General features: G+C 37.4%; 1 protein-coding gene across 26 annotated transcripts in view; it reads left to right on the forward strand.

Annotated features, from left to right (window-relative positions):
* GPHN (gephyrin) overlaps positions 1–15,899 on the forward strand; it is a 568,860-nt gene that overhangs the window by 414,417 nt on the left and 138,544 nt on the right. For all 26 annotated transcript variants that reach the window (XM_051826366.3, XM_070065114.2, XM_070065116.2 and 23 more), the window contains one exon: positions 1,172–1,214. In XM_051826366.3, coding sequence (XP_051682326.1) covers positions 1,172–1,214 — 43 coding nt within the window. The remainder of the gene's footprint in view (positions 1–1,171; positions 1,215–15,899) is intronic.

Here is a 15,899-nt window from a genome sequence, read left to right on the forward strand (position 1 = left end):
CATAAATTATTTCATTACAATAGTAGATTGTGTTAAACTATAGAAGTTAATTTTTATATATATATATCCATTTGGGGCAAGCTGCTGGGGAGTGGGAAAAGGAGGTATGGAGTTTAAATACAGTTTCCACTGAAATTAACAACGTTAGTGCTATCCAGCATGGCCCTTGAATACAACAGTTTTACAACATTCAAAAAAATGTTCCATATTGACCTAAATACTTCAAAGCACAAGGATTTCTGACTGATTATGTACACACCTATGAATTAATAAATGAATGAGTTCAATTTAATTGATTTCCAACAAAATCCATTTTTCATAACCAATGCTATAATAAATCAATGTAATCAATAAATGACAAAAATTGTTAGATCAAAAGTAAATATTGCCTATGAGGATTTCTCTATTTTTCCTTCATTAACATATACACAAATATTGCTATAATAGAATATTTGAGTATAACTTTGTTACTTGAATTTCATTATTATTCTGGTCCTGAGATATACTAAATACCATGATATTAAGGGTATATATTCAAAACTTAATATGCAGTAGCTTGAATTTTTTTCCATAAATAGTCATCCCTTGGTTCCAAGACCCCCATGACACCAAAATCCTCAAATGCTTAGTCCCTCATATAAAATGGTATAGTATTTGCATATAATGTGCACACATTCTCCTGTATGTTGGAAATAATCTCTAGATTACTTACAATACCTAATGCAATGTAAAAGTTTTGTAAATAGTTGTTTTACTGTATTGTTTAGAGAAAAATGTCAAGGAAAAAATAGTCTGTATATGTTCAGTGCAGAGACAAGTAGTTTTCCAAATATTTTTGAGCCATAGTTAGTTGAATCCATAGATATGGAGGACCAACTATACTGAACTCAAATACACATGAATTTTTTAAAAATTACCTTTGATTTTTATCTCTGTCCAATTTATAATATTGCAACCTACATTTCTTTTTCTGAAAATAATTTATTTCTTTAAAGAAAAGATAAACTTGAAAATATATGGAACAAATATAACATATTTGTATTAATATGTTATGAGATCTGAGATATATAAAGCCTTTACTCCTAGACCTCAGGAGCTTGCCCATTAAGTATGCGTATCTGGCTATCCATGTTTTGAGCCCTAAATTACTGAGTGAATGCTCTTTCTGCAGGTCCAGTCCAGATGCAGCAGCAAGGAGAACATTCTCAGAGCCAGTAAGTATTTCATCATTTTAGAGCGGACTGTAGAACTAGAACTTGTGGTTCAACAGAAAGTAGAACTGCAAATGAAATTTTAGTGAGATTGTGAAAATTGATGAGAAAGTCTTTATCAAAAGTATGAATGTTAGGGTTTTCAACTTTCAAAAAATATTAACATCATTATATTAATGAGTAGTTCCTTTAGTCACTTTTACGGGATGATAACAGAACTTTGATACACTCCTAGGGCAGGAATAAACTTCTTTGTGATTCTAAATGAGCCCACTTTAATTTCCACACTGCCAAAATGTTATTTGAAAACAGAATAACTGGGGGCTGGCTCTGTGGCACAGTGGGTTAAAGCCCCAGCCTGCAGTGCCAGCATCCCATGTGGGCACCAGTTCAAGTCCCAGCTGCGCCAGCCTCTGATCCAGCTCTCTGCTGTGGCCTTTGAAAGCAGTGGGAGATGACCCAACTCCTTGGGCCCCTGCACCTGTGTGGGAGACCTGGAAGAGGTTCCTGTTCCTGGCTTCAGATCTGCTCGGCTTTGGCTGTTGTGGCTATTTGGGGAGTGAACCAGTGGAATGGAAGACCTCTTTCTCTCTCTGGCTCTACCTCTCTCTGAAACTTTCAAATAAATAAAATAAACTAACAACAACAACAAAAAAGAGTAACTGAAAATAGTAATAGTGCAAATCCATTAAATGAGGCTAAATTAGGGAGAGAAAGAATATGTGAGTCATAAGAAGGGTACATCATAATCATTTTGTGACTGAATTCCAATAAAATCCTACCTTCACAGGCAGCATGTTTTAGAACAAAATGTGCTGAACAAAGAGTGAAAAATTCTTGATTTTATTTTTTGGTTCAGGAGTCACTTAACTTTGTGTTTTATTCATTCTACTGGTTAGTTTTTCTTTTTCTTTTTCTTTTTTTTTTTTAAGATTTGTTTATTTACTTGAAAGGCAACATAACAAATGGGAGCGTGAGGGAGAGATCTTCCATCTGCTGGTTCACTAACCAAATGGCTGCCAGGGTCAGGACTGGACCAAGCTAAAACCAGGAACCAGGAGCTTCTTCCAGGTCTCCCAAGTGGGTGTAGGGCTGCAAGGACTAGGGCCATCTTCCTCTGCTTTCCCAGGCACAGTAGCAGGGAGCTGTATTAGAAGTAGAGCAGCCAAGACTCCAACTAACATCCATGTGGGATGCCAGCACTATAGGTAGCAGCTTAGCCCTTTATGCCACAGTGTCATCCCCCATTCTCCTGTTTTATAAAAAAACAAATTAAGTAGCTTCTCCTTACTTGTATCCTTGAAATGATGTCAAATTTAAAGTTGTGCCTTAAAAATTTTGGTATCCTAAAAGTGCTATATAAATTTTAATTACTTTGTTGCTATTCTTTGTCATTTAATAGCTTATTGCTATCATACCTTCTTCTTCCTGATCTTTATTAAAAGAGAAATACAAGTCTACCATTTTGGAATGGGTCTACTAGGTACACTACTGAGAGATTTAGCAAATGGAACAATTTATATTTCCAGTAGAATGTCAGTATTATTTAACAGTCAAAAATTAACTGGAGATCTTCAACTAGGTAAAAAATATAATCCATGTTTATTTTAAGTAGTGTGAAAATTTCTCATTTCTGTGTTGTAAAACTATTAACTCAACTCTTGAGCAAGCACACTATAATTGCTTGCTCAAGACATTTTTAATAGAGCTATATAAATTACAAATACAAATATACATGTTTAATTTGTGTACTTTTCTGATTTTCAATAACATTTGATAGACATATGAACCTTAGGGGGGTGTTTCAGTAGTAAAGGGTATAAAATCATATACTACCTTACTAAGATGTAAGACTGAGAAACCTAAAAGTCAGAGGAGCAATGATTGAATATTCATTAAAGCAAAAACAACAAAAGATAAATGTACTTAAAAAGTGACATTTTGCCATAATTACTATAAAATTTCTATTTATTATTAATTTCAAGGTAATGACTGGTCACTAATAGTGAGGATGGTGATTAGGAACAAAAATAAATTCTTAGATGTCTTTGGACCTTCCTTATCTGTCATGGATCTTTGGGTTATAAGGACTGTCTTTCATTTCATTTATGCTGTTAGTGGCTTGTTTACTATTAATGACTTTGGATGGACCTCATAATGGCCCAGGTTTTTCTGGTCATATATTTCTTAGGGTATCATGTAGATGGCCCAGAAAGCCATTTGGGTCTATGTACAGGCACATCAAGCAGCATATCCTCTTCATTCTATGAGTTCTTTAAGTTTATGGTCCTTCTTCTCAATAACACTTTTTTCCCCAAAGAAACCTTTTATTTAATGAGCATAAATTTCATAAGTACAACTTTAGGAATATAGAGATTCTTTCCACCATACCCATTCTCCCACCACCACTCCCACCCCGTCTCTTCCTCCCTCTCCCATTCCCAGTCCCATTCCCTATTAAGATTTGTTTTCAATCAGCTTTATACACAGAAGATCAACTCTATACTAAATAAAGATTTCAACAATTTGGACACCTACAAACAAAATATAAAAACTGTTTGAGAACAAGTTTTACAGTTAATTCTCATAGTACAACTCAACAGGACAGAGGTCCTGCAAGGGAATTGCACAATTTTTGCTAATTTAACAGTTAACCCTCTTATGTATGATGTCAGTGATCACCCAGGGCTCTTGAGATGAGTGACAAGGCTATGGAAACCTTTTGGGTCTACATTCTCTGTCAGTATTTAGACAAGGCCATAAGCAAAGTGGAAGTTCTCTCCTCCCTTTAGAAAATATTACATCCTTCTCTGATGGCCCCTTCTTTCCACTGGTGTCTCACTCACCAAGATCCTTCATGTAAGACATTTCTGTTGCCTGTGTCTTGGCTTTCCATGCCTGAAATGATCTCATGGGCTTTTCAGCCAGACCAGAATGCCTTAAGGGTTGATTCTGAGGTCAGAGTACAATTTATAGCAATTTTCATTCTAAGAGTCTGCTGTGTGGGCTGCTTCCCATGTTGGAACATTCTCTCCTTCTTAATTCTATGTATTGTTATTACCAGAAACTTGGTCTTTCAATACCACGCTAATAACCATATCGTGACACTATAATCAGCAAGAGATAGTCTGCATCTGATTTAACTTCAATATACCATTTGCTTATTTAGGCTGTTTTAATTTTTTCCCTTTTTTTTTTTTGCCACATAATACCATTCTGCAATCACATAGAAACGATATTACAGTACCCCTATTGTGTTTACACTATATTCTGCCTCTATTCCTTTAAACCTTTTCTGCCCTATCTCCCTTATAAGCTTTCCATTCCCTTGGTTTCCTTGTAAAATGTACTTACCCTTCAAGAGTCAGTTCAAGTGTAAGCCCCATGTGACAAATGTGGGTTCTCCTTAGTCAAGGTGATGAGTCCTTCTTATGTTTACTATTCCTTCTACTTTAAACATTTTTTCACTCATTTGTTGAATTGACTTCCCTCAAGAAGAACATTTCCAAAATGTAGACAACATATAATCAACTTCTTTTTAATATATGTAAAAATATGTCAGCACAGATCAGTGGATCGTAAAGAAGGGGAATGTGTTAGAACCTAATACACTTTATCTAGAATTATCCAGGGAAAAATGAACTTTGGAAACTTTGTCAAATGAGGAGCTAATTGTCCTTTTGCGCCTTAAAAATATCAGCACATCTTGTTGACAAAAAAGAAATTGAATGTTTTCTTATAGTAACAGAGAATGCTACTGCTACAAAGTCTTAGTCTCAGGGTCTCAGAAAAAGAAAGAGCAAATTCAGGACATTTATGAGATTTGGTTTAAACCATATATTTTAATATGGAAGGTTGAAAAGAATTTGATAAAGATTATAGTATAATCATTTAGTTTTGGTAGATATAGCAAGGCAAAGGGTTTCTGAGAGACTTGGTATTTAAACTGTCTGGATACATTTTATTTAAGAGTTGATGGCTGTTTCCAAAAGTTTCTTGAATGAACTTTCAGGTTTCTTATAACTCTTAACTTCAAAGAAGGAGTTTTCTACAATACTAAGGTTGTGTTTCTAAAGAATGGACTAGGAATTTTGTGCTAATAAAATAATAAAGCTCTGTTGCTTTGGATGGTTGCAGCTACCAGAGTTTCCCGTGGTCATTCTTCAACCTGAGCTGACATGTAGTCATTAACATCTTGGGTGTGGTCAGTCCAAACTTTCATACCTACTTAAGATATAACAATGGTATATTCAAAAGAAATTATGGTACATATACACCATGGAATACTACATAGTGGCAAAAAAAAAAATCCTGTTGTTTGCAACAAAATAGATGCAACTTGAAACTTACTTAGTGAAATAAGCCAATCCCAAAAGATCTGTAAAAGTGAGATAGACTCAAAATAACATACTATTGTGTTCTATTCTCTTACAAGTTCTATTTATGTTGAAATTTGGCTACAAAAACTAGTTCCTACATAAAAATCAGTATTATCTCAGTGGAGATAAACTCCTTCCCCCTCTAAGATTGACCTAATCTGAAGCTTTGAATTTCCATATGAAATTGTCATTTGAAAAGTCACTTAATAGTTGAGTAATGTTACACAAGAAACCTACAGATTCACTACTAGGTAATGTGGTTGGCTACCAGAGAAAAATGTGTTCAAAATGTATACAAAATTGTTGTGATTGCTTGCTTTAGCTAGTTCATAAGTAAGTAACAAGGTACTGAACACACACCAATGAATGATTAGGGATTCAAACAGCAATATTAAGAATATGAATACAAATAACATAGTTAGAAGAAGCCTTCATTGGGAAAAAAGAAGAAAATAAAGAACAAAAGAAAGTAAATTAAAGTGTGGCCATCGATCTTGTTCTGTGTATCTTGGATGGAAGCTCTGTACCTCTCATGTGGATACAAGTCTTACATGGAAGAGAGCTCTTTCAGAGCACTGTATATCTAGAAAGTTCCTTAAAATTCTCAACTTGGTATTTTCCATAAATTCAAGAATGGATCATGTCTTTTTAATTGAGAGATATGTATCCTGTGATCAAACTATTAGAGTTCCACTGCTGTGGTAACTGTGAACTATACCTGATGGTTTTCCAGACCTGTGTTTTCCTGATGTATTTCCCGGAAGACCAGGTTTTGGGTTTTAGGTCATGCAAACACTGTTTAAGCGATTGTTGAGGAAAGACTGCCATGCTTATTGATAATAAGATTGAGAATATCGCATAAATCTCTCGTAATATTTGCTTTCACTAGTGTAAAATTCAGAATCAAAGGTGGTATTTCTAGTTGTGTGGGCTATCCTATTACTAATTCATGTAGAAGAGTTGATGAACTTCAGAACAATATGATCTCATTGGCATTAAAGCCAATACTTTGGGCAGTGGAGATTCAAGACTCTCTGAGCATTTTGCTACTTTGATACTTAGAATTATGTTTATCTTTCTACCTATCCTGAAGATTGAAGTGATAGGGTCAGTGAAGTATCTTCGTAATTGTTAGAGCTTTGTGTAATATTTTAGTGATAGGCCAAATAAAATGGGGACTTCTATCACTAGAGAGAGTGAGAGGTCAGAATCACCATGGTAGGAACACAAAAAAATCAAGTAATTTTTGCTACTGTTAGAGTTGTAATTGTCTGTCAAAGAAAGGCTTCAGTCTATCCCAAGAATAAGCAAACAATGACCAAGACATATTCTAAACCCACTGCAGAGAGTTGTTTTATGACATCCATTTGGAAGAGTTCCAGGGGACTCTTGTCTTGTCACACCTTTCCACTTTTACCAAGATTGCTGGTGACAGATGAAACATAGTAAATTATGTACAGTGGCAAAGTGTTTGCATTTGTCTTAGTCTATTCATGGTAACAAAATACCACTAACTGGGTGATTTATAAACAAGAGAAATCTATTTCTCATAATGCTAGAGGCTGCAAAGTTTAAGATTAAGGCACGAGCAGTTCATTATATGCTGAGGGCCTTGTCCCTGATTCCAAGATGGTGTCTTGAATACTGCTTTCTCCAGAGGTGATGAATGCTGTACCCCCACATTGTAGAACTTACTCCCTCAATCTCTCATATAAAGCACTAATCCCATCCATGTTAGAAAGCACTTGTGCCCTAATCACCTCCTAAATTTCCCCACCTCCTAGTTCTATTGCATTGGGGATTAAGTTTCTATGTGAATTTTGAAGGGGACCCAAACATGCAGATAGTAGCAGCAACAGTGGAAAATTTCATGCAAAATTTTTGCCAGATTCCATTTGGGTTTTTTGGTGTTGCCAAATTGTCAGCAAAACAGTTTACATCTAAATTTCTCCTAATTTTTACTCTGAACTGTGATATTCTACAGTAGCAGCTTTGAACTGCTTTTGAACCAAAGATTTAGTCTCTCTGGGTATTCTAGAGTCTCTAATCTTAGTGAGAGCTGTCTACTTGGCATGATAATCAGAGCATTTCTTTTCGCCTCCATAGTATCTCCTTGTATTTAAATTTCTACTTTTTAATAGTCACTATCTTAGGAAGCACTAGTGTACTTAAAAGTTCTATAAATTGCTAACCATAGCTAATTGGGGTTTCTGTTAAGGTCAGGACCCCCTCCTTATTTCCAAAGCATTCCAAATCATGGACTAACCCAAAAGCAATACTCTGTCGATGCATATACTAACCCTCTTAATTCTGCCAACTGACAGGCTCTGGTGAAGTTATTGAGGTCTACCACCTGGACAAATTTAACTGCTGGCAAAGGATCATGCTCTAGGAATAAAGTTTTATGATAATTAGGTAAGGCAAGAGTAGGAAGTTACTTAAGAGCTAATATCAACTCATAAAAAGCCTGTTCATTTTTGGTGCCTAGGAAAAGGTTCAATTTCTAAGGACTTGATTAAATTATATAATGGCATTGTGGTTTGAATGTTTGTTTTTCAGACTCAGGAGCTCAGTCTTCAGATTTTGTGTCAATGGTACAAAGAGGGTGGAAACCAAATCTTGATCGTTTTATAAGAGACCACATAGTCCTAGATACACATATTCCATGTTCCTTACCTTGGAAACTCTGTACAACCACCAGACTCTGCCAGCAAGAATACCATCACCCAGAGGCCAAACAAAAGGAGTCCACCTGATTCTGTACTGTAAACTTCCAAAACAACAAGCCAAAATAAAAAAGTTAGCCTACCTTACATATTTTATTTTAGTAACAAAAATCTAATGCAAATGGCATGGCAGTTTCAGGAGAGTTGGGAACTCGTTGCCTGTAATAACCACTGAGAACCAGGGATCTTCTTAATTATCTCTTAGTTATTATTCTGGAATGTCATAGTCTGTAGTTTTTCAAGAGGAAGAAATTTACTTCCTTGAGATAAATCATATTTTAGGTAATGAAATTTACTTACACAAAATTTGTAACTTCTCTTTGGAAATTTATGTTCTTTGTGAGTTAAAACAGCAGATGGAGTCGGTTTTACAGCTCACTCTATCTTTAGAATACAACAAAAGGTAATCCCTTTTGAATAAAAGTACAGTCACATGGATGTATAAAGTATAAGGTCCTGGTTGAGGACTGATAAAAAGCATGCAAGTAGACCATTGAGTCATCACAATTCAGGCATGTTATAGGTTTTCTCAGGAGGAAGTAAATGAATATGGACTATTTTGACTTAAAGAGTTATTAAAGAAAGCAGAAAGTAAATATACAACTCTTAATTATGTAGCCTCAGTAGGCACTAAAAATAAAGAGGCCTGAAAATTAATACTATGTGGAAGTGGAAAGGACAATCCTGGTTATTGTCCTCATGTCCTAAACAAATCTGCATCCCACTCATTTGACTTTTTGAAAGGGAGGATAGAAGTGTTGTAAGAACAGGTACAACATTCATTGAATCTCATATTTACTTAAATTTTTACTTAATTTACTGATTGACTCTGTGCAGTCTTAGCTTCTGGTTTAAAAATATAATTTGCACTCTGGGATAAAGGTTTCTGTGGGTGGATTTGAAACTTAATGGGTTGTACCCCAGTAATCCTGCCTGTATTCATAGAAATTTTGCCTACAAAATAAAGGAACTGTGGCACTTCTTTGAGTTCTACTTGGGCTTAATCTAGATGCAAAATAAATATTCAAATTAGCTGTAATCTCTACCAATAGGAAAATCCTCAGAAATTTTAAGGAAGAGACTATAAGGAGAATATTTATTCTAGCATTCCATTTGTATAATATACCCTGCTGTCACATTTACATATCAAAGAATGATCCTCTATTAAACATCCAAGGGTTACAGTTATGAATTGTGAGATACCCATTAGTGTGTAGTTTTTTTTTTTTACTCTAAGGAAGAGCTTTTTATAATGTCACTGGAGTTTAAGGTTAATATGATAACTTCTATGTGTTTATTGATAAAAAAAATTTACAGGATAGTCCTTTAATATTTAGAGAAACTTCCCCTTAGTGGTTCAATAATAAAACAAAAATTTGAGTACTTGATTTCCCCTTATAAGCACTTTCATTAATATCTTACTTTCTTTTTCCTCTTTAGTTTCTTAGCTAATATAAGACAATTCTTTTTCCAATATCCTTTTTGCATTATGTATCTGCAAGTCTTTTCATCAAGGAATTCCCTCTTTCAGTATTTACTGATGCTAACAGGAGCATCTAGTTGTTTTATTATAGTCAGTCAATTTATATCTTTCAAAATATTTATCAAGGCTCATTTATAGGTTCTTCTGTTTAGTCATTCATGTGGAATTCTTTACATCTGAATTTTCCACTAACATGAAATAATTATTATAGATCTGGAAATCATGGATTATATATTCTTAAAACAATTCTAATTTCCTCTGCAATTCCCACTGTTTTCTTTCTTGGCTTTAAAAATGTCACTGATAGGCTGGTGTGGTTCAGTGGATTAAGCTACCGCCTGTGACAATGGATCCCATATCAAGCACCAGTTCAAGTCCCACATGCTCCACTTCAGATCCAGCTATCTGCTAATGCACCTGGCACAGCAGTGAAACATGGCCCAAGTACTTGAAAGCCTGCATCCATGTGGCAGACCAGGATAAGTTCCTGGCTTCTGGCTTTAGCCTGGCCCAGCCTGGACTGTAATGGCTTTTTGGGGAGTGAACCAATGGATGGAAAATCTCTATTTCCCTCTCTACTTCTCTATCTCTCTCTGTTGCTCTGCCTTTCAAATAAATACATCTTTTTTTTTTTTTAAGTCACTGATAATGATTCTTCTCTCAGAGAAAGAGCAGTGCTTAAATCAGCCACGAAGGGTTATTCTTCTTTGAAGGCCTTCACATCACACACATTGCCATTAGTATTTAGGCATGTCTTTGAGGACAACAGTCCTGAATGAATCCATATTCTTTTTGCATTGAGATCTTTTATAGTCTTTTTGAGATTATAACTGTTTCATGGAAGATATAAAATCTCAATAACATTTTGGGTACTTTCCTTGTAAAGATTCTGAAATAAAATATAGACAGTGCCATGTCTGGACTGAACCAGAAAATATAAGAGAGGTAAGTTTTACTATAAAATCCTGTGATTTTTAGAGAAATATCCAGCATCAATTTGGGTTTTTTTAGTTTTTTTTGTTTTGTTTTGTTTTGTTTTTTTGACAGGTAGAGTTATAGACAGTGAGAGAGAGAGACAGAGAGAAAGGTCTTCCTTCTGTTGGTTCACTCCCCAAATGGCTGCCACGGTCGGCGCACCGCACTGATCCGAAGCCAGGAGCCAGGTGCTTCCTCCTGGTCTCTCATGCGGGTTTAGGGCCCAAGTACTTGGGTCATCCTCCACTGCCTTCCCGGGCCACAGCAGAGAGAGCTGGACAGGAAAAGGAGCAACTGGGACTAGAACTCAGCACCGATATGGGATGCCAGCGCCTCAGCTGGAGGATTAACCAAGTGAGCCATGGCGCCAGCCCCTCCAGCATCAATTTGTAACCACTTTCAAATAACTTTAACCCTAAAAATCTATCTCAGAAAATTAAACCCATGGCTGAAGGTTGCTAACAATTTAGATGTTATAACAATTCAACTTGTCACTGTAGTTAAGACAGCTACTAGTGGAGCAGATATCTATACTCTCTCCCTTACCTCTACTCCCATTCCCATATTTAGATCACATATCCTAAAGTTCTTTGCAGTTTATTTTGCCAAATTAGCTACAATACCTTCAGATTATCTACAAGAACCCTAAATCACCAGTTAATTTTGTTATTATAAATAAATATTCCTTTGAACACTGTGACCACCTTGGTAGGACATATGTTTGCTTTTTTTTTTTTTTTTTTTTTTGTCTTATTCTATGACTGAGTTTAGTGGAGCTGATGCTTTATAGATTTTCTTTGCCACCACTGATGTTCACTTACAAGGTAGCTATCAAATTATATTTGTAGCCAACATTTTGGCTTTATAGGAAACTATTTTCTCTGCTTTCTTGTCATTATAACCTTCTTTCCTATTTAAAAGTGCCTCGGCTGGCGCCACGGCTCACTAGACTAATCCTCTGCCTGTGGCGCCGGCACACCAGGTTCTAGTCCTGATTGGGGCACCAGATTCTGTCCCGGTTGCTCCTCTTCCAGGCCAGCTCTCTGCTGTGGCCCAGGAAGGCAGTGGAGGATGACCAAAGTGCTTGGGCCCTGCACCCACATGGGAGACCAGGAGGAAGCACCTGGCTCCTGGCTTCGGATCAGCACAGCGCCCTGGCCGCAGCAGCCATTTGGGGGGTAAACCAACAGAAGGAAGACCTTTCTGTCTCTCTCTTACTGTCTAACTCTGCCTGTCCAAAAAAAAAAAAAAAAAAAAAAAGTGCCTCATTCCTCCTTTCCTACTTCTGCCTAAATGCTTTTTTTTTTTTTTTTTTTTTTTTTTTTGACAGGCAGAGTGGACAGTGAGAGAGAGAGACAGGAAGAAAGGTCTTCCTTTGCCATTTGTTCACCCTCCAATGGCCGCTGCGGCCGGCACACCACGCTGATACGATGGCAGGAGCCAGGTGCTTCTCCTGGTCTCCCATGCGGGTGCAGGGCCCAAGCACTTGGGCCATCCTCCACTGCACTCCCTGGCCACAGCAGAGAGCTGGCCTGGAAGAGGGGCAACGGGGACAGAATCCGGCGCCCCGACCGGGACTAGAACCCGGTATGCCGGCGCCGCAAGGCGGAGGATTAGCCTAGTGAGCCACGGTGCGGGCCGCCTAAATGGATTTTAATAGCCACTGGCTATGAGGCACGTTTTGCCTTAAGAGGCTAAAAAGCTGATTGTTCTTCCTCATTTTTTTTTTCTTTTCTATCAGACTGGATTCAAAATCACCAAGAGGGTTGATTGATAGGGAAAGCGCTTTTTGATCCTTTTTTCATGCTGATTGACTTTTTCTAGTGACCCGAGATAGTAAGAAGTGCTTTCAGTTGTAATGTACAAAATAAGAGAAGCCAAAGATAGCTACTATAAGGTTTTCTGAAGCTTTTTCATTTTAAAGCACCTTATCAATCACTGGCATCAACAGCAGAAGATAGTTGAGATTAAGCTTCTTTTTAAAATGGAAACAAATGGGCTGGCATTGTGGCATGATGGTTTAAGCCACCACCTGCAGTATCGGCACCCTGTATACAGGCCTATAGGCGCCATTTCCAGTCCCGACTGCTCCACTTTTTTTTGGACAGGCAGAGTAAGAGAGAGAGAGACAGAGAGAAAGGTCTTCCTTTTCCGTTGGTTCACCCCCCAAATGGCCACTAGGTGCTTCCTCCTGGTCTTCCATGCGGCGCAGGGCCCAAGCACTTGGGCCATCCTCCACTGCCTTCCCGGGCCACAGCAGAGAGCTGGACTGGAAGAGGAGCAACCGGGACTAGAATCCAGGGTGCCGGCGCCGCAGGCCGAGGATTAGCCTAGTGAGCCGCAGCGCCAGCCATGAATGCTCCACTTTCAATCCAGCTTTCTGCTAACGCACCTGGGAAAGCAACAGACGATGTCCTAAGTCCTTGGGCCCCAGCACCCATATGTGTAACCCAGATGAAGCTCCTGGCTTTTGGCTTCAGCCTGGCCCAGCCCCAGCTGTTGAGGCCATTTGGGGAGTGAACCAGCAGTTGGAAGATCTCTCTCGATCTCCTTCTCTCTCTAGAACTCTGCCTTTCACTTAAATTTAAGTAACAAAATGTAAACAGACAAGAAAAGTAAATGTAAATATTTGCTTACCAGATTTATTTTGGAAATGTATGCCTTATAAAAATGAGCTGCCCCCAGAAGAGCCCTTTGAGGCTTCAATAAGATACACTGAGCTGAACTCTTCAGTGCTACGCATTCTTAGCCTTGGCCTTCTGCTGCTAGTGCTCTCTCCTATGTATTTGGTCCGTGGTGTATTTTATTCGCTTTGGCTTTCAAAATGGGAGCATTGGATCCCCTAGATCACTGGTTTTCAAACTTATTTAGGTACAATCTTTCTTTAAATGGACTCTTAGGGGCAGGCATTTGTCCTACAGGTTGAGATGTCTGTATCCCACATCAGTGCCTGGGTTTGGTACCAGGCTCTGACTCCTGATTTCAGCTTCCTGCTAACGTGGACCCTGGAAGACACTGGTGGTGGCTCAACAAGCTGGGTCCCTGCCACCCACCTGGGAGACCTGGATTGAGATCCTAGCTCCCAGTTTTGCTACTGCTCTTCCTCCCCTACCCCACCATCACAGCTGCAGGTATTTGAGCTCTTTCCCCAGCCCTCCCTGTCTCTCTGCCTATAAAACAAAGTAGAATCTTACATGTCCATATAGTCATCCTGCATGTGATGAGGGATACAGCAGAACTGGGTATGTTAATGTTACCATTTAGGTGTTCATTCCTTTTACTTAGGAAGAGCAGTTGTCGGTTTCATTCATTTTATTCTTAGGTAGACAAAGCAAATTACAAATTCTTTTTTCCCTCATAGTTATAGGACCAAGTTTTTCTTTATTGGTGAGTTATCTGACTATGTGATTTTGTATGGGTCGTGAGTAGGAAGAAGCATTTTGACCATTTGTTGAAAACACATACACACATTTCCATGCTCATGCACATACCCCTACCTGCTAATGTATCTAAGAATTTAGATATTTTTTGAGGTATTCTTTCTAACTGATTTATTGTACTCATATATCCAAAAGGCCCCTTGTTAACATGCAAGTGGTGTAGTCAGGAACCAATATTACCCATTAACATCAAAATACATTGATTTGTTCAATTTATCCATTCTGTATTATGTATGTATAAAAATTGTAAAATACCATATCATATACCATAAGTATAATTACCAAAAAATAATTAACAAACAGAATATATAATAATCCTTATCAAGTTAAGTAGTCACTTTCTGATACAGAGTTTTAAATATATAGGGCTTAGAAAATTATATAGACAAAGTAGAAAGCACCACTTGACTCTTCATTTTCCCACTCTTGACTTTAAAATATTTACCATTCATTCTTACCTCAGGCACTATTCCAAAAGTGGCAAGTGATACAGATTAGTAGATATAGGGTCTCCCTTCAGGGTGTTAACAATCAGCTGACAGAGGTAGGACAGACATTTCAGTGTTTATAGCATAAGATGCAGAGTAATAAATGACAAGAAAATTATAACCAACATACAAAAAACTAAAACACACAACTACCAATATCTACAGTTAGAAAGCCATCAGAAAATTTACTGCCCTGTTGTTATTTATTTGGCATGTCTTTCTTTTCTGCTGGACTGTAGTGTTGTTCATTATAGAATATATGTTATTCCATGTATCTCATGTCCCTAAGGTATGCCTAGGTCAGAAAATACGCTCTAGGCAAGTCCTATGGCATGGCATGTTAAACCACTGTGTAGGACACCCACTGTTCATCCAAGTAAGCTTACTGCTAATGTGTGTGAGAGGCATCAGATGATAGCCGAAGTTCTTGGGTTCCTTTCACCCACATGAGAGACTTGGATGAAGTTCTTGGCTCTTGGCTTTGGTCTGGCCTAGTGCAAGCTGTTGCAGGTATTTGGGGAGTGAACCAGCATAAGGAAGACTCTCTGTCACTTTGCCTTTCAAATAAATAAATTAAAAAATATGTATATATACTCAGTAAATATTTGTTAATGGATATATGTATCATGGGTAATCCATGCTGTCCAATAAAAATTTGTTTTTACTTATGATCACTACCCATCATGGAAATGCAAATAAAAACCTCAATGAGGTTTCACCTCACCCAAGTCAGAATGGCTATCATCCAAAAGTCAAAAAATAAAAAATGTTGGCAAAGATGTGGGGGAAAAGGTGCCCTAGTACACTGTTGGTGAGAATGTAAACTGGTACAACCATTATTGAAGACAGTATGGAGATTCTTCAGAAATCTGAAAATAGATCTACCATACGACCTAGCAGTCAGCATATGAAATAATTTTCTGTACCCCCATGTTTGTAGCAGATCAACTCATAATAGCTAAGATATGGAATCAACCCAAATATGCACCAGCTGATGACTAGATAAAGAAATTGTAATATATATACATGATGAAATACTATTCAGCTATAAAAAAAGGATGAAATGCTGTCTTTCACAACAAAATGGATGTAATCAGAGACCATTATGCTTAGTGAAATAAGCCAGTCCCAAAAAAGACAAATATGATTTGATTTCCCTTATTTGTGGTAAATAAGACAGAAAGTAATATATATGAG

Source organism: Oryctolagus cuniculus, chromosome 20 (genome assembly GCF_051225735.1).
Source record: "Oryctolagus cuniculus isolate XC-2025 breed Fujian yellow rabbit chromosome 20, ASM5122573v1, whole genome shotgun sequence".
Taxonomy (NCBI): domain Eukaryota; kingdom Metazoa; phylum Chordata; class Mammalia; order Lagomorpha; family Leporidae; genus Oryctolagus; species Oryctolagus cuniculus.